The sequence below is a fragment of the Hypanus sabinus genome, chromosome 8 (genome assembly GCF_030144855.1).
Source record: "Hypanus sabinus isolate sHypSab1 chromosome 8, sHypSab1.hap1, whole genome shotgun sequence".
NCBI classification, from domain to species: domain Eukaryota; kingdom Metazoa; phylum Chordata; class Chondrichthyes; order Myliobatiformes; family Dasyatidae; genus Hypanus; species Hypanus sabinus.
The window spans coordinates 53,096,821-53,120,078 of record NC_082713.1 but is presented as its reverse complement, the minus strand read 5'-3'; the positions used below and the strand labels follow the sequence as shown (position 1 = coordinate 53,120,078).

The window sequence follows — 23,258 nt, the reverse complement described above, 5'->3', positions numbered from 1 at the left end:
ACCTGCAGCATAAATACCCCAGCTTGCATCCACTCATTGCCAGATCATTGTTTCAGCCAGTGTGGTAATTCATGTTTGTGGCTGCTTAGAATGGTGTATTCTAAGTTTTACTTCAGTACTGAGGTTTACCTATGAAACTCTGTCTCTCTGTGTCAAGATCAGAATTGCCTGCTGTTTGTCTTTCCATTTAATGCTCTGTGTCAAGGTCAGTGTTGTGTGTCTCCTGTTTGCCATTCAGCTCCAGCAATACCCTGTGTCAAGATAAGTTTTGCCTGTCTCCTGCTTTTCCATTTACCCTCCTGTTTGCTGTTCAGCCCCTGCCATGCTCATGCCCTTGTCTGTGTCCTAACTCTATCTTTGTGCCAGTGTCCAGCATTTGGGTTTGCCTGTTCTTTGCAACAGGGACCTCTTGTGATGTATATACATGACCTGGATGAAAATGTAGATGGGTGGGTTGGTAAATTTGCAGATGATAGGAAGATTGGTGGGATTGTAGATGGTGTAGAGTACTGGCAAAGAATACAACTAGATATAGATCAATTGCAGAAATGGGCAGTGAGATGGTAGAAAGTGTTTAACCTGGCTAAATGTGAATTTGACTGCTAAGGGCAAGACCATTAACAGTGTTGATGAGCAGTGTGATCTTGAGGTGCAAGTTCATAGCTCCCTGAAATGGACTAAACCAGTTGATAGGGTTGTTAAGAAAGCTTACAGCATGCTTGCTTTTATTGGCTGAGGCATTGAGATAGATCTTGGCAGAGATTTTTTAGAATTATTTGAGACAATTGTGAAAATTTCCATGGGCTACTCCTGCTCTTCATCATTTATTTCAGTGTCGGAACTGGAGTTTGCAGCTTTCCTTTGATTTTTACAATGAAATAACCATCAATGTTCCTTGGAAATGAGTTATAAAGCCTTTTGGAGCCCCAGAAGATTAACATCACAACATCCAAATTACTCCAATTTAGATAAAAGAAGATCAAGGTGTTCCAGTGGTTTGTGGGTTTCTCAATTGCACTCTCCAATGAACTTTTAAAAGTGCCAGTGCTTAAATACAAATGTCAACATGGACAGCAGAGACAGCAAACATCTTCAGACAGGAATTTCACAGCAAAACTGAAATTCATTGACATTACAACAACTCCCATTTCATTTATTTCAAATCCACAGAAATTATAAAGGTTGACATTTCTGACAAAATTCAACAGTAATTTTCATTAACATTTTTGAAAATTGTCAACCCAAGCTTCATTGTGGATGATTTTCTTAATTTGTCTCAACTTTTTTTATGTTTAATTCTTGTAAATTGAAAAGTAGACAAGAAATTCTCAGGGATAGAATTAATCTGCATTTCATTATCAAGGACAGCCAGAGTGGCTGAGTTAAGAGAAGATTTTGTCAAATAAATTCAACTGATCTTTTCGATGAGTAACAAATTAGATAGATAGATACTTTATTCATCCCCAAGGGGAAATTCAACATTTTTCCAGTGTCCCATACACTTATTGTAGCAAAACTAATTACATACAGTATTTAACTCAGTATAAATATGATATGCATGTAAAATCACCCTCCCAAAAAGCATTAATAAATAGCTTTTAAAAGGTTCTTAAATAGTTTACTAAAGTGCATTGAGTGGTAACTTAAGCTCAGTCCTAACCCCAGCACTTTAACATGTCTTGCCCCTGGTGGTTGAATTGTAGAGCCAAATGGAGTTGGGGAGTAATGATCTCTTCATCCTGTCTGAGGAGCATTGCATTGACAGCAACCTGCCGCTGAAGCTGCTTCTCTGTCTCTGGATGGTGCTGTGCAGAGGATGTTCAGGGTTTTCCATGATTGACCATAGCCTACTCAGCGCCCCCTGCTCTGCCACCGATGTCATACTCTCCAGTTCTGTGCCCACAACAGAGTCTGCCTTCCTTACCAGCTTATTAAGATGTGAGGCGTCCCTCTTCTTAATGCTGCCTCCCCAGCACGCCAACACAAAAAAGAGGGCGTTCTCCACAACTGACCGATAGAACATCTTCAGCATCTCACTACAAACATTGAATGATGCCAGCCTTCTGAGGAAGTACAGTCGACTCCATGCTTTCCTGCACAGGGCATCTGTGTTGGCAGTCCAGTCTAGCTTCTCGTCTAACTGCACTCCCAGATACTTGTAGGTCTTAACCTGCTCCACACATTCTCCATTAATGATCACTGGCTCCATATGAGGCCTAGATCTCCTAAAGTCCACCACCATCTCCTTGGTCTTGGTGATATTGAGACGCAGGTAGTTTGAGTTGCACCATATCACAAATTCCTGTATCAGTTTCCTATACTCTTCCTCCTGACCATTCCTGACACACCCAACTATGGCCGTGTTATCAGCGAACTTTTGCACATGGCAGGACTCCGAGTTATATTGGAAGTCTGATGTGTACAGGGTGAACAGGACCGGAGAGAGCACGGTCCCCTGCGGCACTCCTGTGCTGCTGACCACCATGTCAGACCTACAGTCTCCCAACCGCACATACTGAGGTCTGTCTGTCAAGTAGTCCGTTATCCAAGCCACCATGTGTGAGTCTACTCCCATCTCCGTTAGTTTGTGCCTTAAGATCCTGGGCTGGATGGTGTTAAAGGCACTAGAGAAGTCCAGGAATGTAATCCTCACAGCACCACTGACCCTGTCCAGGTGAGAGAGGGATTTGTGCAGCAAGTATGTGATAGCATCCTCCACTCCCACCTTCTCCTGATACTCAAACTGAAGAGGATCCCGGGCGTGCCTGGTTTGTGGCCTCAGATTCTGTATTATCAGCCGCTCCGTGGTCTTCATCATGTGCGATGTCAAAGCAACAGGTCTGAAGTCATTCATCTCCCTTGGTTGTAGTTTCTTTGGTACCAGGACAATACAGGATGTTTTTCACTGTCTGGGTACCCTTCTCTGCTCCAGGCTAATGTTGAAGATGCGCTGAAGGGGTTCCCCAGCTCAGACGCACAGGCCCTCAGTAATCGTGGGGATACTCCATCCGGTCCAGCCAGCTTGCTGATACAGATCTTCCTCAGTTGACCTTTCACCTGTGCAGCCGTAATCTTGGGCGTGGGTAAGGTCTCCTGTGACCTTACTTCCTGTGAAATTGCTTCAATGAGTAACTGATGTAACCTGTATGGATTGCAGTAAGGTTTTTGACAAGGTTCTACGTGGAAGTCTGATCCAAAAGATAAAAGTATATGGGATTCAGTACACTTTGATAAATTACATTTGAAATTGATTTGGTGTTGAGGCAGAGGATGATGGTCAAGATAATGTTTTTGTGAAGTACTACAAGGATTCCTGCTAGGACCCTTTCTGTATGTTATATTCATTTTACAATCTGTATATCAATGTAGGAGGTATAATTAGTAAGTTAACAGATGACATGGCAGCATTTTTGGTAATGAGATGGGTAACCTTCAGCTATATAATTATATTGATGAATTGGTAAACTGACAGAGAAATGGAAATTGAAAGCAGGTGGTGCCAGGTAAATTAAGCAGGGAGGGAGATGGAAGGCAGTGGCAGGTGAATGATAGATGGAGTGAGAAAAAGAGAAAGAGGAAAAAGGAAAAAAAATAGATGGAGCAAGTGGAGGGCAGGGTGGAGGAGTGAGTATGAAAAAGAGACAGCTGTTGGAGAGAGATAAGCAGGAATACAAAGTACCAGCAAAGTTGGATTCTGTTAAATAAAGGTGAGAATGGAGAATTGAACAGTAGCTGGACCCAGATGGAGGTGGGATCTTGTGTGTGAACTGGGTGGATGGAACTAGGATGGGAGTGAGGAAGGGAATTAAAATGGGAGGACCAAAGTATCAGAAGGAAAATGAGAGTGGGAAGGACGGTGAGCTACCCAAACTTGAAAAATGCAATATTCATGCCATTGAGTTCTAAACTATCCAGATGGAATATAAGAGGTTGCTTCTGCAGTTTGCGATGGGCTCCTTCCTGTTAGTAGAGATAGACAGACCAATATGGGAATGGGAATTTAAGTGGTAGTCTTCAACTGGGATCTTGGGCTGTTGATGGACCATCAATAACTCACTCTGAGACATAAGGCGAGATATCGGCTTTTAATGACTGGAAGAAGGAACCAGAAGTGAGTGACCATCATACTACGTCCTGGAGACTGAGGCCGAGCATAGGCCTCAGATCGCCTTTATACAGGGGCCTGTGGGAGGAGCCACAGGAGCAGTCAGCAGGGGGCGTGTCCGGACAGGCACACGTAGTTCACCACAGCTGTATATTGCAGAATGAGTGTATTTGTTTCAGATTTGAGCATTTGTAGTCTGTTGATGGTTAGCAGAGCTCTGGCAAGCTGAAGTGCCTTTATGCTGTATGACACTATGACCTTATAACTCTATTTTTTCCAGCACCTGACAGAATAACATTCTACACTGGTTCAAGGGAAATCTGACCTCTGTTTTAGCTTGTCTTTGTCCTACAAAGATTTCTAAAGTTTGCAAGAATGCTTTGTGTCACAATACCATATTACACCACACACAGCCCCTGAAGGCTACGTAATACTCTGTGACGGAATGCTGCTTTCAATAAGAGACCTCAATTCACTCCAGTTCTCCTAGCAACGGGCTTCTTGTGTTCCCAGTAAATTTCTCCTTCCCTCATCCATCACAATGAATGATTCACTGCCCTGAGCTAAAAGATGAGTCATGGGAAGTCTGACTACCCCTTGGTAATGCAACATTTTCAAAGTGCTTTTATGTAAATCCATACTTTTGACCAAGTTTCTGCGTGGGTGAAATATGAGTTTCAGTTCAGAGTGGGATGCAATTTCTTCTCGATAAAACACTGCCTCTAATTTTCCCATCTTCTGCTGTCTACTCAATATCAAGCAAAAAAAAGATGCTACAGGAACTCAGCTGGAGAGGCAGCATTTGTGGCGGATGACCTTCACCCAGACTGAGTTTTCTGACTGCTAAATTCTGAACTTAAACAAAGGCCTTATGCCCTATCTGAAATAGTAGCTGCGAGTATACTCACTAAAGGGAGATTATACTGTACTACCCAATCTTCAAAGACCAGTTCACTTCTCTGTTTATTCTCCATGGTGAGTTCAACTGCCAACACCCAATATTTGAGTGGGGGGGGGGAGGGGGGAATGTTCCCCTCCTTATGAGGAAGAAAATACTTGCAGCTAACAAAGTAATTTAAACACCATTCATTTATTTTCAATGATGCATGCTTAAGTCAAAACCACATTCTTAAAACATTAAAAACTCAGAGGCTTTCTATCCAATAAAAGACTTTCAAATTACAGCCATTTCTAAAATACAAAGGATTCCATAACACAGGTACAATTCCTATAATCCAAAAAGACATACCAAAGATGTAGATGAACAAATCGCCCGTTTCTGAAATTGAAGCCAAAGGAACCTTGCATTTCTATCATTCTTCTTGATGTTCTTTAACCATTCCTCTAAAAAGCCTGAACTGTTCTCTGCATTAATACTTCTTGTTTGCCACATAGACTTGTATTTCCTTAGATACCATTTTTAACACTAACAGTCTAAAAGCTTCTGGAGACACATTTCTCAGGCACCCACAATTAATGCTGTGAAGCTGACTCCGTGCGTACACAATCCTTCCAGCTTATTAAAACATTAGCTATTTGATATGCTAAATGATAATATCCATCTTGTCTGCAAGCTTCCTTGAACGAAACAACTTAGTTAGCTTGCTGGTTTTGAAACAAGCTAAATTAACATACCCATTGGTGTATACTGCTCCTCTTGAGAAATCTGTTCAGGTGCTGTGACCCAACTTCATGCTTTCTATAGACAGTGTGCATATCGCAAAAGCCATTCTTTCAACATTAAACTGACTATTACTTACAATTTACACTAAACATTGAAAACTGCCTCCCATTTACAACCAGCAGCTAAAAAAAGAATAATAGTTGGAAATTAATCTTATTAAAAAACAACCCTTTGATTTCCTGAAGTGCCAACTGCTGTGCTTAGAAAATTGAGCATGGCAAAAAGGATGAGGCCCCCTGGCACATAACTGTCCATTTCCCCGGTCTGGTGCTTTCTGACCTCTGGCAGCATTACTTCCTTTGCATTACTTTGCAGTATAGAAAATGCAATCTCTTGTGTCTCCAGTTTAACATTAAGTTATCTCAGCTCTTACATTCATGTCTAATAAATGGTAATCCAACTTTTCTTGCTATGCCTTATCTCATCTTTTATTGAATTACTTTTTAGCTTACAAGAGGTCAGTGGGAGGATGGTGAGCTCACCATGAATGTGTTCATGAGCAGCTTTCAATCTGTGATCACCGTCCTTTAATTTGCTTATGTAAATTGGACTACCTACAGCGACACTGAAAGCTACGGCCAATCGTATCTGTACAAAGTCATTGGAAAGGAGTGAACCCATATCACTGTCAGCTCCCACTCCAACATTCTAACAATGAGGCTGTAGTTACACTTAGTTGAATCAAGATTCATGATTTATTGTTATTAATCATGTGTACACTGAAACATAGAGTGAATGCATCTTTTATGTTAACAATCAACACACATAGGGATGTGCTGGGGGCAGCTGTCAAGTATCACCACACATTCCAACAGCAGCATAACATACCCACAATGCTCAGCAGTACAACAAGCAGTGCAACAACATCACTACAAACTCTGCTCCTCTCTCCCACACCCTTCACACACCCTACATTATGACTATGAAAGCAGACACTTGACTCTGAACTCCGAAAGAAAGAGGCTACCAGGTGGTGGGGAGGTATTTTGGGTTGAGACCCTGCATCAGGATGAGGTGAGCTTGTATGTGTAAAATGGAACTGATGTAAATGTGTACAGCCCAGCTCCACACTTTCATCAAAATGACATCACTGGCCTCTGTGCTTACTTTAGCATCTTATTATATCCTAATGGCACTCCATAGTGATTATTGCTGAAATCATCATTCCAAATGCAGAAGCCATTCTGTCAGCAGATTCCCTTGAGAGTGGGCAAATAAATTACAAGCATTTTATATTGATGGCATTGGCTGGCAGAGGAATGATGATCAGAACATTACAGGTTGAGTCTTACTAGAGGCTACAATACCATAATTCTATATGCTGATCCATCCTCTTAAGCTTATCTGCCCTCTTACAATACTCCTTGCATTGAAATAGATACAATCTATTTCAGTCGATGCATACTCAATCTTTCATTTCCTGAGGCTTAACTCCTACTTTCCCTATAACCACTCCACTAATTGCTCTGGCACTTCAGTTCCCATCCCTCTGCAACTCTAGTTTAAAACTCCCAGAGCTGTGCTAACAAACCTTCTGACTCTTCTTGCCAAAGTCTCTTTGACAAATCCTCAGCTCTCTACTCTAACACTGGCCCATTCACAAAATGTCTGTTCCCACAACAGGCACGTCACTTAAACATAACTTGTTTTTATCGACCCTTACCAACTGCTCAATAGCTCGAATGATCAACACCACCACAGAATGTACTAACAGGTCTTGCTTATTTCAGATTTGGCTCTGAATTCCATCAGCTCCATACTCTAAAAAGGGAAATCTTGCCTGACAAATCTATTAGAGTTTTTTGAGGAAATAACAAGCAGGTGGACAAAGGAGAGGCAGTGGACGTCATTTACTTGGATTTTCAGAAGGCATTTGATAAGGTGCCACACAAGGCTGCTTAACAAGATACTGGAAAGATACTGGCATAGAGAGAGGAATGGTTGACAGGCAGGAGGTGGCGAGTGGGAATAAATGGGCCTTGTTGGCTGCCAGTGACTAATTGTGTTGCTCAGGGGTCAGTATTGGGACCGCTGCTTTTCACATTGTTTGTCAATGATTTGGATAATGGAATTGTTGGCATTGTGGCAAAGTTTATGGATGAAATGAAGTAACGTTTCTCTGTAACGTCCACTACATTCTGCATTCTGTTACTTCTTTTCCCTTATACTACTTGATAAACTGATGTTCGGTATTGATTTGTGTGGATGGCATGTAAACTGCTTTACCTTGGTGTATGTGACAATCATATACTAATTACCAATTTCCCAGTTTAATTCCTCTGCGTCTGTTCCTTGCTAGCCTATCTCAGACATTAATAATGTTAGGATGACAGAGTTTCATCATCTTAATGAGTCAGTTTGGATTTCAATAGTAATCCACTGGTTTTCATGGTCACAACTGCTGGTACCTGCTTTTTACTTTTTGTTCCTGATTTAAATTTCAGTTCACTCTAATGGGATTTGAAGTCACATTTCTGGATCAGTCGCCCAAATCTGCAAGTGCCTGTGCAATATCTGAAGCAGTAGAATACATAGTATTTACAACACTTCATGCGTACAGTGTAATCTAAATCTCTACTGATTTAGGTATACACTGTACTGCAATGGGATTTGTAATCTGACCGCTTGGCACTTTTCTTTATGTTTAGGAGTCCTAGATAGGCACATGGCTAATAGGCAAAATTGTGTTCTTTCTTGTAGAATTTATGTTTAGTTGATGTTGTTCTTGTGAAGGTTGGGATGCTAATGCTGTATGCCTGCAATGCAGCTGCAGGTAAGTTTTTCACTGCACCTGTACATCCAGAGAACATGAAACTCAGAACCTTTGGCTCACGATATTGAGTTGACATTTTAACCTACTTCAAGCTCAGTCTAAGCCCCTCCCCCCACACAGCCTTTCATGTTTGTTTTATCCAAGTGCCTGTCTAAGTGTTTTACGTAAATGTGTAAATTTTTACGTAAATTGTAAATTTTATGTAAATCTGTCTGACTCAGCGACAACAGACGTGCTTTCCATGCACTTGACACTTTTTATGTAAAAACCCTAGCTCTGATATTTCCCACTATGCTTTCCTCCAGCCCCCATAAAAATATATATCAGCCATTGTTATCCTGGGAAAAAGACAATGGTTGCCCACTCTATCAACCTCTTCATCTTAGACACCACTCCTGTCTTCCTTCACTCCAAATAGAAAAGCCCTAGCTTGCACAAACTTTCCCCATAAGGTAGGCTTCTCTAATCCAGACAGCATCCTGGAAAATCTCATCTGCACTCTCTCTAAGGCTTCCACCCCCTATCCTGTGATGACGCAGCCAGAAATGAACATAATGCTCCAACTGTGGTCTAGCCAGAGTTATATTGAGCTGCAGCATTACTTCAATCTTAAAATTAATTCACCAACCAATGAAGGCCTACACACTATATGCCTTATTAACTGCCCTATCACCTTGCATGGCTACTTTGAGGGATCTATGGACTTGGATCCTAAGACCCCTCAGTTCCTGCAAACTGCTAAAAACCCTGCCACTGTACTCTGCTTTCAAGTTCAAACTTCTAAAGTGTACCACTTCACATATGCACATAGAAAACCTACAGTTCAATACAGGCTCTTCGGCCCAAAAAGTTGTGCTGAGCACGTCCCTACCTTAGAAATTACTAGGCTTACCTATAGCCCTCTATTTTTACTGAGCTTCATGTACCTATCTAAAAGTATCTTAAAAAACCCTGTCGTATCCGTCTCCACCACCGTTACTGGCAGCCCATTCCACACACTCACCACTCTCTGAGTAAAAAACTTACCCCTGAGATCTCTGTACCTACTCCCCAGCACCTTAAACCTGTGTCCTCTTGTGGCAACCATTTCAACCCTGGGGTAAAAACCTCTCACTATCCACATGATCAGGGCCTCTCATAATTTTATACACAATATATCAATACATCTTGTACGACAATAAATTCAACTTAACATGACCATTCTGATCTTTGTCAAGGGCCACTTTAAACTTGCAACATTTCTAGAATTCTTTTCATTAAAAGAGAACTCACCTCCATCCTTTCAAATTTCAAAGTGCTTAAGCATATGTTTTCCTGCATTGAAATCCATTTGTCACAGATTTGTCTATTTGGTTAAACTGTACTCAGGTGTTTTTTAATGAGTGTATCATATGAGTTGCTTCATTTTAGGATTTGTAGACAAGCAAATTATTACATCCATATACATTCTTCTGTCCAAGAGGTTAGTCACCTCTTCAAAAAATTCAAATTAATCATCATCCCATATTTGAAAAACTGCCATGCAATTTAATACAATTTAATTAATTTAACTTAATAATTGTTGTAATAATAACATTTTAAGCATTTATATTTATTTTATAGATTGTTAATGTTAATAAGTATGAATAGTATTGACTATTGAAAAGATGTTCTTGCATGTCAGAAACCAAAGTATTTAGTAGGTTTACAGCTGGCTTAGCAATTTTCCATTGGGTTACAAACTTTTTTGTGGATGGAGTTTGTGCTGCCAACCCACACGGTCCCACCATGCCATTGAAAGCCTTTTCACCATATCAGCTCTCTCCACATGGATCAAGTTAGCTCGAAACTACAAGCTGTTGCTAATGAACTACAGCAGGAAAGTCCAAGCTTGTTAGCCAAGGATGAGCAACAATGACTTGCTGCTGACAAAAATTCTGGGCAATGTCAAAATCCATTTGCCCTACCATACTTAAATGTATAAATGTTTTATTTTGTAAAACATGTGTTTTAGCTTCATGACATGTTTTCTGGTCACTGGCTAAAAGGCATTTGCTTAAAAGAAACCTGCTGACAAAAATTTCTAAACTTGAGGCCAAAGATTTTTCTTTCTCTAACATTAATTTCTCTCTGGCACATTCTTCATGAAAGGTATTACACCTGGTACCTGTAATGTCTCAGTGTCTGAGGAGTCCATTAGAACTGACTGCCAGCCAAAGCAAAGTGAAAATCTCTAGTTATTATAACTATAAAGACAGGGATATTTATGAGATTAAAATAAAAAAGTAGTGTCTTAAATTTACCATAAAAAGATTTTGAAATAATTATTGTGGAGGAATTAAGTGCATCAATCATCAGCCATTATGGCTCAAAAGGTGCTTAAGAAAATCAACAATATCATCTTTAACAGTTTAATTATTTTAGAGATGTGATGACATAATAATTAAGTTCTTGGCCTAGTAATCTAGATGCCTGTATTGGTGATGTGGTACAAGATCAAATCCACTGCTGCAGCTGAGGAAGCTTAATTTGATCAAATAATCTGGGGAATAATGACAATGATAACATCGTCAGTGATTTTTACACCAAGAGTGCAATGAGTTGATATTCAGTTCACATCCGTCACTCTGTGTTAGTGTTGACTACGCAGACTGGAGTATTGTATACTGTGGAGGAGCAAGGTATTAATAACAAAATAGCAATAAGTTTTTGCACTTACATTGGTGCAGGTAACAAATATTGTCATCAGAACAATAACATTAAGGGCTGACAATTTTGGCTTGGATCTTACTGCAAATTCCAACAGAACATGCTTTTAAGGTTACAGATTCCTATCTTTGAAGTATATGGAATAAATTTGACCTTTTCAACAACTTCACAAAATCAATTGTTCCCATTAATTACCAACTCCCTGACCTACGACGAAACCAAACCAAATGTTTACTCACATAACTGGTCTAGGGATTGCCTCTGAATGTTGATTATTTAGTTTGTTTATTTAGAGATGCAGCGCAGAACAGGTCTTTCAGCTCATCCACCTGTAATGCCCAATGACACACCTATTTAACCCTGACACAACCACAGGTCAATTTACCTACTAATGTGATGTGCTTTTGGACTCTAGAAGAAAACTGGAGCACCTGGAGGAAACCCATACGCTCACAGGAAGGATGTACAAACTTCTTAGAGAAGATACTGGAAATGAACTCCAAATTCTGAATCCCAAACACTGACCACTATGCCACTGTGGTCAACTTTGCATTCGTGTATTAGAATCACTTTGGTCAAAATCAGAATTTAATGAAACTGGAAGACTTTGCACAAATTAGATCCAATCAAAATGTTAAAACCAATTAATTTCTCAAGAGATCTTCTTTGATTTTTCAGTTAGCATCTCTTATTTCTATGTTTAATGCAGTTTTATAAAGGGGTGTGTCTTTTGAGGACACTAGGTCAAAGTCTTGTAAATGTGTCTTGACAAGAAAATATAAATAAATCTACTGCCTGGAGCAAGTACAGCTACATGTACTCTGGCACGCAAACTCAATTAAAGTGACAGAAAGTAACAGCATGATCTCTAATTGACATGCAAGTTGCCACAGAACCTGCTGAACACATGGATATCAATATTATTTAAAAACAGTTGTGTTCTAACTGGTTCTTGACTAGATTTTGTTTCTATTATGTGCTTAAAGCAATTAAAGTGCATATTTTTCTGGGATGAAATGGGATATCAAGCACCTATGTATTGCATAAAAGCTCACACCGTGCCAGTTCAAAAGCACCTGTCATGGAGTCTTCCTGGGACAATCTGATCTTCCCAACAGTGTGCTGAACTGGGACACCAATAAGATAACTTAATAGGCATGGATTCTTTAGCATACTACCCATTCCCTACCTCAATACACTTAATTCCCTATTTCCAACCTTTTTCCTCAGTCCCTTCCTCAGTGCATTTGATTGAGGTCCATGGCGTGCAGTCACAGAACTGACTGGGGGCAGCCTAAACATTGCTCACAGCCTGGTTTAGTGGGGGGAATAAAGCAGGGAGTAAATTTTACATTTTAATCATTGTACACAAAGCATAATAAAATTGGTTCATCCACAAGGGATCAAGAGGGAAATTGTGCATTTTCTTAAAATATATTTGAATTTCAATGTTCCCTTCTATTATTTGAAATTAACATGAAATTTATACATGTTCTGAGAGAACGTGATGGCATATTTATTAAAGTGAGAATTTTTCTGAACTAAAGAGGAGGTTGATCAGTAATTCTGAGCTTCTTTGATAATAAAATTATTTTCTGTTTGGATATAACTTAAAACTTTTATAATGAGAATATGTTTAAAAATTGAGATTCTCACAGTGATTCTCTTGATTGAGTCTGCAAAACCTGTTGGAAGACTCTGACAGTAGCCTTTGGATTATTGGGCTCAATAGCACATGTATAGAAACCAAAAGTGGCTGTCAATTTCATTTAGTAATGATGTCAAAATCTGACAGGTTCCCTTGAAAAACAAATGCAAATTCCGGGCCATTAGATACTGTAATGAGTATTTAGTAACTAGTTCTGCAAGATCATGACTGAAAAGAAAATATGGTCTGAGAAGCAAGATGGTTCACTAAATTTTTTAAAACAAACTTGGTAATGGAGTGGGGAGAAGTGCCAAAACACAGCATTAGAATTGGTGATAAATTCATAGATATATCCAGCTCAAAATGAACCTATTCATCCCATCGCATTTCTGTTTGCCAATAATTTACCCATGGGTATATGGGCGTTCAGAGGGTCTGAAGAGTGTTGAAGAGCATATGTTGCAGAGGAATAGATGGGATTTCTCTGGGAGCCAGTTTAGACAAAGTGGACCAAATGGCCTCTTTCTATGCTGTAAGAAAATGCAACATATAGAATGAAGAACTCTCTAGCAAGATTGAGCTTCCCAGCTTTTGATCTGTAGCCTTTCATGTCATGGTCATTTCAGTGACCAAGTAAGTGCTTTTTAAATGCAGTGACGGTTCCTGCATCGACAATGGGTTTCAGAGTACCTCTTCCTTCCGCATAATTATTTTTAAACTTCTTCCACTAATCCTTTCACTGCTCCTAATTATTAGACTTCCTGCCATGTAATATTTTGTCAATTCCATCTTGGCACATCATAATTTTCCACAAAAATGGAAGCCAGTTCTGAGACAGTTCCAAACTTCAAATAAAGTTGGAAGTTACAAACTAGTCACTGAGCAACAGCTAAAGGCAGTGGTATTGTACAATTGCTCAACACCCTCCTGCCAAAATTCTCCTAACACTCCCCTTTCAATCACAATCACAGCCCATCCTTCCATCCAGTCTACCTTCATGTCACAAGATGGTGGCATGCATGGTTACAGTAGCTTCTCCAACTTCAGCCAACAATGACATTTCATGTCCTGTTTGTTATTTCTATGATTGGAAAACATAGTCATAAAGAACACTGAAATCTGCAGGTCGACCTCACTCGTGAGCTGGATTATGAAAGTGCAGTGCAGTTATGGCCTAGCATGTGGAGTGACCCTCAAACTGCTCAAGAAGATGCCAGCTCAGTACTGCAGGACTGTTTCAAAAACTCGGACTGGAGCATAGTCAGGGAAACACCTGCCTACAATCATCATGTCAACATTGATGAAAATGTGTGATTGGTGATTTGCTGTGTAGGAAAAATGATTGAAGACATTACTGTGATTAAATGCTGTACTGCCAGAACAAACCAGAAACATGTCTGACTGCAGAGATTCCAACAACTGCAGATTGCCTTGTATTTGTGATACCCAGTCGGGTGCTATTGGATTGTGTGGTCCAACTAACAGAGGTCTTAACAGATATCTTTAACATCTCTTTGCAACAGTCCACTCTCTTTGCAGGCTTTAAGGCAGCTACCATCACCCTCATGTCCAAAAGAGTGATGGTAACTGGCCTAAACCATTGCTGTCCAGTGGCACTGACCTCAACAATCATGAAGTGTATTGAGGGACTGATAATGAATCATATAAAATCCCAACATCCAGCTACATTGGATCCTTTCTAGTTCACCTACGCTCAAACTGTTCCACTGATGATGCCATAGCCTTCGACCTTCACTCTGTCCTGTCTCACCTAGAAAAGAAACCCTCATATGCCAAGATGTTCATTAACTGCAACTTTGTGTTTGGCATGATCATCTCTCAGAGGCTGGTGAATACATTGTCCTCACTGGAACCCAACAGCTCTCTCTGTCACCAGATCATGCAACTGGATTTTGTCTTCCTCATTAGTGAAGAAGGCACAGCTGGTGTCTGCACGTACTGAGGAGATTCGGGTGGACAAGGCTCCGCACCCACATTTTAACAACTTCAGAATTTATTCCAATGCCTTCCCTACCACTGATATTGGAGTCACTGGCCTAGAATCTCTTGGTTCATCTCTGCTGTTATTCTTAAGTAAAGATGCCACATTTATTATCCTCCAGTCATCTGGCAGCCCTCCGTGTCAAGTGTTGATTACAAATGAACAAGTGGCACAACTTGCCATTCAAGACTAATCATATTCAGCAAATTATATATCTTTTGTATTCATTTGTGTTGGCATTTGATGACAAGTAACTGGTTTAAATTTTGTGTGATTTTTAATCATTATGTTCTGGTTCTTTATTACGCAGGATTTCAAGGTAAGGGGCCACAATATTAGAGGATAAGGGCTACAAAAGAAGATCATTAGTAATATATCCGAGAGAATCACTGACCTCATCAAATCTGGAGATCTTCCAACCATCGCCATAAAACCCTAGTTCCCTTAGCCTGCACTGCATAGTTCCTTCCCATCTACATCTGCGACATTTCTCATGCTCTCAATCTCCTCAATAACTTCATTTCCCTGGCCCTGACAACACGATTTTCACCATGGATGTTCAGTCCCTATACATTTCTATCCCCTATCAAGAAGGCCTCAAAGCTGTTGGCTCTGATGATGAACCAACCAGTTTCCCCTCCACTACCACTGTCCTCCGTCTGGCAGAACTGGTTCTTACCCTCAGCAATTTTTCCTTTGGCTCCTCCCACTTTCTCCAGTCTCAAGGGGTAGCCATGGGCACTTGCATGCTCCACAACTATGTCTGCCTCTTTGTTGGCTACATAAAACAGTCCATGTTCAAAGCCTTCCCCAGTAATACTCCCCAACAGTCCCTCTGCTACATTGATGACTGCATTGGTGCTGCTTCATGCACCCATGCTGAGCTCATCGCTTTTATCAAATTAGCTTCTAACTTCCAACTTGCCCTTAAATTCACTTGGTCCATTTCTCACACCTCCCTCCCCTTTACAGATCTCTCTGTCTCCATTTTCGAGACAACCTGTCAACTGACATCATTTATAAACCTACCGATTTCCATGGTTATCTTGACTATATCTCTTCCTACGCTACCTCGTGTAAAGTGCTATTCCTTTTCTTCAGCTCTGTTGCTTCAGCCAAATCTAATCCCAGGATGTGTCCATCCTTTCCAGGCTTCAGTGATGTCTTCCTTCTTCAAAGAATGGGATATCCCTTCCTCCATTATTGATGCTACCCTGACCTGCAAATGTTACACCCGGCCATTCACCTATCCTCCGTTCAGTGCCCCTGAAAGCTCTTTCCATGTGAGGCAACACTTCACCTGTCTGGTGCTCCTGATGCAGCCTCCTCTACACTGGTGAGGCCCATCGTAAACTGGGGGGACCGTTTTGTCAAGCACTCCTGTTCCATCCACCTAAAGTGGAACTTCCCAGTGGCCAAATAAATTAACTCTGATTCCCATTCCCATTCCAACATGTCGGTCCATGGTGCCAAGATGAAGCCACCTTCAGGATGGTGTTGCTCTGTCTGGCAGCCTCCAACCTGATGGCATGAACATTGATTTCTGCTTCCTGTAAAAAGTTTTTTCCTCTCCCCCTCCCCTCTTCTTTTATTCCCCTCTCTGGACTTTTACCTCTCCTCACCTGCCTATTACTTTCCCCCAGGACCCCTCCTCCTTCCTTTTCTCTCATGGTCCACTTTCCTCTCCTATCAGATTCCTTCTTCTCCAGCCCTTTATCTTTCCCACTCACCTGGCTTCACCTATCACCTTCTAGACAGCATCCTTTCCTCTCCAACCTCTTTATTCTTGCACCTCCCCCTTTCATTTAAGTGCTGAGGAAGGGTCATGGCCCAAAATTTCGACTATTTATTCACTTCCATGGATGTTGCCTGACCTGCAGATTTCCTCCAGCCATTGGTCTGTATTGATTTGTATATCCTGTGGTAAATATCTCACCAATCAGAATCAGGATCACAGTCAGGTGTATTTTCACTATCTTGTCAGGTATCTTTTCACTATCTGTTGTTTTGCAGTAGCAATACAGTGCAAAAATACAAAATTACTGAAAAAAACTAAATAAATAATGAAAGGAAAGGGAATAATTAGATTATTTCATCAGTTGTCTTTGATAATGGGAATTGTTGTGCCTATAATGAATCTGGCTGAGTCTATAACATTCTGCATCCTCTAGCAATCTTGTGCCTTGGAGCCTCCCTACCAGGCAGTGATGTAACCAGCCAATATGTGCTTCACTGAATATCTACAGAAATTTGCAAGAGTCTTTGGTGGCATAACAACTCTTGATTTTTTCAAAACATTTCGATTGTAAACAAAGCAAAATCAAGAGTGTGCTGGAATACTCTCCACTTGCCTGAGTAAATGCAGCACCCTCAACTCTCAGCAAAGCCAACAGCATCCAGAACAAAACAAACTGCTTGATTTCACCTGTAAGTATTTGTGCCCTTTGCCACCAATTCACAATACCTTCATCAACAGTGTGCAACATCAACAAAACGCTCTGCATTTACTCACCCAGGTTACTTAGACAAAAACTCCTAACCAGGAAGGACAAAAACAGCAGGCACATTGGAACACTGCCATCTGCAGGTTCTCATCCAAGATCAGCACCACCTTGATTTGGAAATGTACTTCTGCTCCTTCATTACGTCCTAGAGCAGGCATGGGCAAACTACGGCCCGGGGGCCATATGCGGCCTGTTAAGCTTTTTAATCCGGCCCGCAGAACTTGATGAAATTATATTAATAAACCTTGTTAATGTTTTTTTCCCCGCAATTCTGGTGTTTTCCCAATAGATGACGCACTCTATATACATTGACCTTTGTTGAGGTGCAGCGTATTACTCCACATTTGCGCTTTACTCTTTGACCTCTCACCCTTTCTGTAAAGATGAGTGGAGCTAAGAAAAGAAAAGTGGATGGAGAATGTCGGGTGTTTAATAAGGAGTGGACAACTAAATATCTTTTTACCGAACACCGATCAACTGCTGTATGCCTGATATGCCAAGAGACTGTGGCGGTTTTTAAAGAACATAATATCAGCCATCACTTTGCCACAAAACATGCCAACTATGCTAGCAACCAGTCAACGAAAGAACGGGAAGCTAATGCTCAGAGGTTGGCAGCTAATTTACAGGCTCAACAAAATTTTTTTCACCGTCAAACTGCCATTCATGAGTCAAGTACCAAGGCGAGTTTTATGCTGTCATTCAAATTAGCAAAGGCCAGCAAGCCTCTGTCTGAAGGCGAGTTTTTAAAAGAATGTATGGTGGAGGCAGCAGGTGTATTGTGTCCGGAGAGCAAAGACAAATTTGAAAAAATCAGTTTATCACGCAGGACAGTGACTCACCGTGTGGAACTGATAGATGAAGATATAACCAGCGACTTAAATAGAAAGGCAGAGTCGTTCACGTTATATTCATTAGCACTGGATGAAAGCAACGATGTAAAAGACACTGCTCAGCTCCTCATTTTTATCCGAGGAATTAACAATACTTTTGAAATAACGGAGGAGTTTTTGACAATGGAGTCTCTGAAAGGAAAAACACGGGGAGAGGACTTGTATGACCAGGTGTCTGCTGTCATTGAAAATATGAAGCTCCCTTGGAGTAAACTTATCAACGTCACCACAGATGGATCTCCTAATTTGACGGGGAAAAATGTCGGCCTGCTGAGGAGAATACAGAATAAAGTGAAAGATGAAAATCCTGACCAGGATGTTATTTTCCTTCACTGCATCATCCACCAGGAATGTCTATGTAAATCGGTATTACAGCTGAATCATGTTGTGAATCCTGTCATAAAACTTGTCAACTTTATACGTGCAAGGGGACTTCAGCACCGTCAGTTCATCACGTTCCTGGAGGAAACTGATGCGGATCACCAGGACCTACTTTATCACTCCCATGTCTGCTGGTTAAGTTTGGGCAAAGTGTTTCAACGAGTATGGGAGCTCAAAGAGGAGATCGATGCATTTTTGGAGTTACTGAGGAAGGCCGGCGAATTTCCTGAGCTGAGCAACAAGAGCTGGCTTTGTGACTTTGCGTTTGCTGTGGATATATTTTCACACATGAATGAACTGAACGTGAAGCTACAGGGGAAGGATCAGTTTGTGCATGACATGTACACAAACGTGAAAGCCTTTAAATCCAAGCTGGCTTTTTTCTCCAGGCAGATTTTGAATAAGTTATTCACTCATTTTCCCACACTAGCCACGCTGGAAGAGGCCGGCGCAAATGTGAAAAAATACAGCGAGTCACTGGATGCGCTGCACAGAGAATTCTGCCGTCGCTTTTCTGATTTTGAAAAAATTGACAAGTCCCTTCAGTTGGTGGCCTATCCCCTGTCACAAGATCCTGAAACAGCACCAGAGGAGCTGGAACTGATCGACCTTCAGTCTGACCCCGTCTTAAAAGAGAAGTTCAACTCTCTTAAACTGAATGACTTTTATGCTTCACTTGGTAAAGAGGTGTTTCCAAACCTCCGGAGGACGGCACAGAAGATGCTGGCATTGTCGGCTCGACCTATTTGTGTGAACAGGCGTTCAGCGTCATGAACATCAACAAAGCCAGCCACAGATCCAAGTTAACTGACCAACACCTCAGATCCATCCTGAGAATCGCCACAACAAAACTAAATCCAGACTTTGATGCGCTGGCTAAAAAGGAGACCAACAACACTGTTCCCACTGAAATTAAAAATAAGTTTCTTCGTTGTGTTATGTAAAAAATGCATTTGAAAATATTTTTTTCAATAAGCCTTACATGTTACATGTCATTTCTGTTAAGTGATGGACATGAGTCGTGCGCAGGTGCACGTACGTTCTCAAAATAAAAAAATGCGCTCCAGATCAAATAACGCGCTCCGCATACTGGCGCGCTGTCACTGTTCTGTCCTTGTGCTGGTCGTTGTTGAGTTTTGGCACAGGGGACAATTGAATAAGAAGGAGCAAGATAAGTAGACCTGCATCTCCTACCGTTTTTGAAATAAAGACAGTCAGGAGGAGGGTGATGATGATAATATCTTGAAGGATAACAGAATTTTCAGTGCTTTAAAATAATAACTGTTACTATTAAAAAAAGCTGTATTTTATTCATTTAATTTTCAGTGTTTTAAAAGTCATTTCAATAAATAGCTAAATACCATGGGACTTCAAAGACAGATATTTTGTTGTAATGCATTTGTTCATTTTCAATTGAAATTAAAGCACATGTTTTCTACATATCCCATGATATTTTATTTTGTCTTATGAGGTGTATTACCAAAACACTCCGTCCATCTGCTCCTGGTCCGGCCCCCCTGTCAAATTTTAGAACCCTTTGTGGCCCACAAGTCAAAAAGTTTGCCCACCCCTGTCCTAGAGCAACATTACTGATGGAGGTGAGTTCACCAGAAGTGTTGCTATGGTTCAAAAATATAATGCATCACCAGTTCCTCGAGGCTAATGCACAGACGTCTAGATCTCTGAAATAATTTTCATGCCCATGTTTTGGAATATAATGTTTTGGTTATTTAGAAAGAAGGTGCTCTATCATGGTAGCATGTATATGGAATGAGAAGCCTAATACAGAGCTACCAAGACATGTATGACACCAAGACAGTCCTCTGGATGGGTGCAGGGTACAATCATCAGAGTAGGGGACATGTCTTATCCTAGAAGGTAGATGGAGGGTAGATACAACTGACGGTATCAATTAATATTCTGATACCAGTTGGATTGCATTAGGGTTTTAATATACTCCATGCACAATTTCTCAGTTTCTTTTGCCCTGAACAAAAATGAGTATTTTTCACCCCTGGTTTTGGGTTTCCCACAGATGATTTTGTGACTGATCAATCAGCACCTTATCTGGCCTGGATAGACTGGATGAACCAGTTTTTTGATGAAAGGTTCTGAATTTGATCAGTGCTGTTTAGTTAATCTTGATGAAGCTGACTAACAGGAGTTCAGTGATGGCCCATTTAAAGAGAGAGTGAGAGATACAGACGTGGAATAAACAATTCACTGAGTTTTAATAAGAAATATACAGAGCAAAGGAAAGTAATAAATGCTAGGCCTACAAGGCCACTAACTAAAAACTCTCAAACTATCTAAAAACTAACGTTGTTATTGTGCTCAAAAGCAGTAACTGTTGTGCCTGTGCACAATTACATATTGATTAAATAAAAGCACATTTGTGGGAGATGATTATTTGGCGTATTCATATTGCAGCGAGAGAGTGTGTGAGAGAGAGAGAGACAGAGAAAACAAGGTGCATGTGTAGACAACAGTATATGTGCAGGCACCAGATCAATATGTAGTGCTAAGAGGCCGGGTTGTTGCTCTAAAAGAAATAGATCCATACATTACACTTCATCCCCCTTTCGATTAATGCAACATAAAACTGTACTGTATAAATACAAACATTCAATTTCCCTTTCATAAACTCACATTCCAAATAAACATGCTTTCACAAAAACAGTCCATAACTAACTTCACAGTTCTAAAGATTCAGTCTTTTGGGTGGCACTCTGTTTAATTCAGGATAGTTCCTCTGGACATGGAATGGCATCAGGTTTGGTAGGTGTTTGTCTAAGCCAATGTTCTCCGTTTCTGGTGTCACTTTGCTGTCAGTGACATGATTATCACTGAAAGGCAAGTCCAGTGACTGTAACGTGTCCGTCTGATGGATGTAATCGGCTCAGGTATGTTCTTCGGTTGAGCATCCAGTGCCTGTTCCACTGACGTCTCCAACAACCACTGTGTACATCAGGGTTCCGGTTCTTGTAGCTATCCTACAGAGTGTCCGCTTGTCTTCCTGGTAATTACACTTCAGAACTTCCAGTCAAATCTAGAATCTCCTTGCTGCTTCATTTGGCAGCTGATTGAACTAACACGTACAAACAAGCTAGAGGAACTCAGCAGGTCGGACAGCCTCCGTGAAAACGAGCAGTCAATATTTCGGGCCGAGACCCTTCATCAGGACTGAAGAAGGAGGGGGCAGGGGCCCTATAAAGAAGGTGGGGGGAGAGTGGAAGGTGCCAGGTGAAAAACCAATCAGAGGAAAGATCAAGGGGTGGGGGAGGGGAAGCAGGGAGGGGATAGGCAGGAAAGGTGAAGAAGGAATGTAAGGTGAAAGCACTATGGGTAGTAGAAGAAGGTAGAATCATGAGAGAGGTGATAGGCAGCTGGAAGAGAAGGCAGAGTGAAAGTGGGATGGGGGAAGGGAGAGGGAGGGAATTACCGGAAGTTGGAGAATTCGATCTTCATACCAAGGAGCTGGAGACTATCCAGACGGTAGATGAGGTGTTGCTCCTCCAACCTGAGTTTGGCCTCATCATGGCAGTAGAGGAGGCCATGTATGGACATATCCGAATGGGAATGTGAAGCAGAATTGAAGTGGCTGGCAACCAGGAGATCCTGTCTGTTGTGGCGGACGGGTATGTACCGTCTGGGTAGTCTCCAGCCCCTTTAAGTTTAAGTTCCTTTAAGTTCCTCAGGGTGAATATCACAAATGACCTGACTTTGTCTCACCAAGCAAAGTCCACTGCCTAGAAGGCCCACCAGCACCTTTACTTCCTGAGAAAGCTGAAGAAATTTGGCCTGTCCCCTAAAACCCTCACTAATTTTTATAGATGCATCGTAGAAAGCATTCTTCAAGGGTGCATCACAACCTGGTAAGGAAGTTGTCCTGTCCAAGACCAGAAGTAGCTGCAGAAGATTGTGAACCTAGTCCAGCACATCACACAAACCAATCTTCCATCCTTGGACTCACTTTACACCACACACTGTCGGAGCAGTGCTGCCAGGATAATCAAGGACATGACCCACCCAGCCAACACACTTTTTGTCCCTCTTCCCTCCGGGAGAAGGTTCAGGAGCATGAAGATATGTACGGCCAGGTTTGGGAACAGCTTCTTTCCAACTGTGATAAGACTGTTGAACAGATCTTATCAGATCTGGGCCGTACCTTCCAAATATCTGGACCTGACTTGCACTACCATACTTTCCCTTTTCTATTTTCTAATTATGGTTTATAATTTAAATTTTTATTATGTTTACTTTGATTTGTACTTCAGGGAGCGTGAAGCGCAGAAACAAATATCACTGTGACGATAGTATGCTCTAGTATCAATTGTTCGGTGACAATAAAGTATTTGTATTTGATTGGTTTTTCACCTGGCACCTACCAGCCTTGTCCTTCCCACCCTCTCTCCACCCTTTATAGGGATCCTGCCCCCTCCTTCTTCAGTCCTGACGAAGGGTCTCGGCCCGAAACGTTGACTTCTCGTTTCCACGGATGTTGCCCGACCTGTTGAGTTCCTCCAGCTTGTTTGTACATGTTAAGTTGACCACAGCATCTGCAGTGTACTTTGTGCTTA

General features: G+C 41.2%; 1 protein-coding gene across 3 annotated transcripts in view; it reads left to right on the top strand.

Moving 5' to 3' along the window:
• LOC132397741 (general transcription factor II-I repeat domain-containing protein 2-like) overlaps window positions 1-20,252 on the top strand; it is a 53,609-nt gene extending 33,357 nt beyond the window's left edge. Inside the window, exons 3-4 of one of the 3 annotated variants that reach the window (XM_059976506.1) lie at window positions 17,072-17,327; window positions 17,417-20,252. In XM_059976506.1, coding sequence (XP_059832489.1) covers window positions 17,788-19,452 — 1,665 coding nt within the window. In that variant the 5' untranslated portion in view covers window positions 17,072-17,327; window positions 17,417-17,787 and the 3' untranslated portion in view covers window positions 19,453-20,252. Of the gene's footprint in view, window positions 1-8,489; window positions 8,563-17,071 lie in introns of all 3 variants that reach the window. The other 2 variants (XM_059976505.1, XM_059976504.1) reach the window with 2 other exon arrangements.
• Window positions 20,253-23,258: the final 3,006 nt, after the last annotated feature.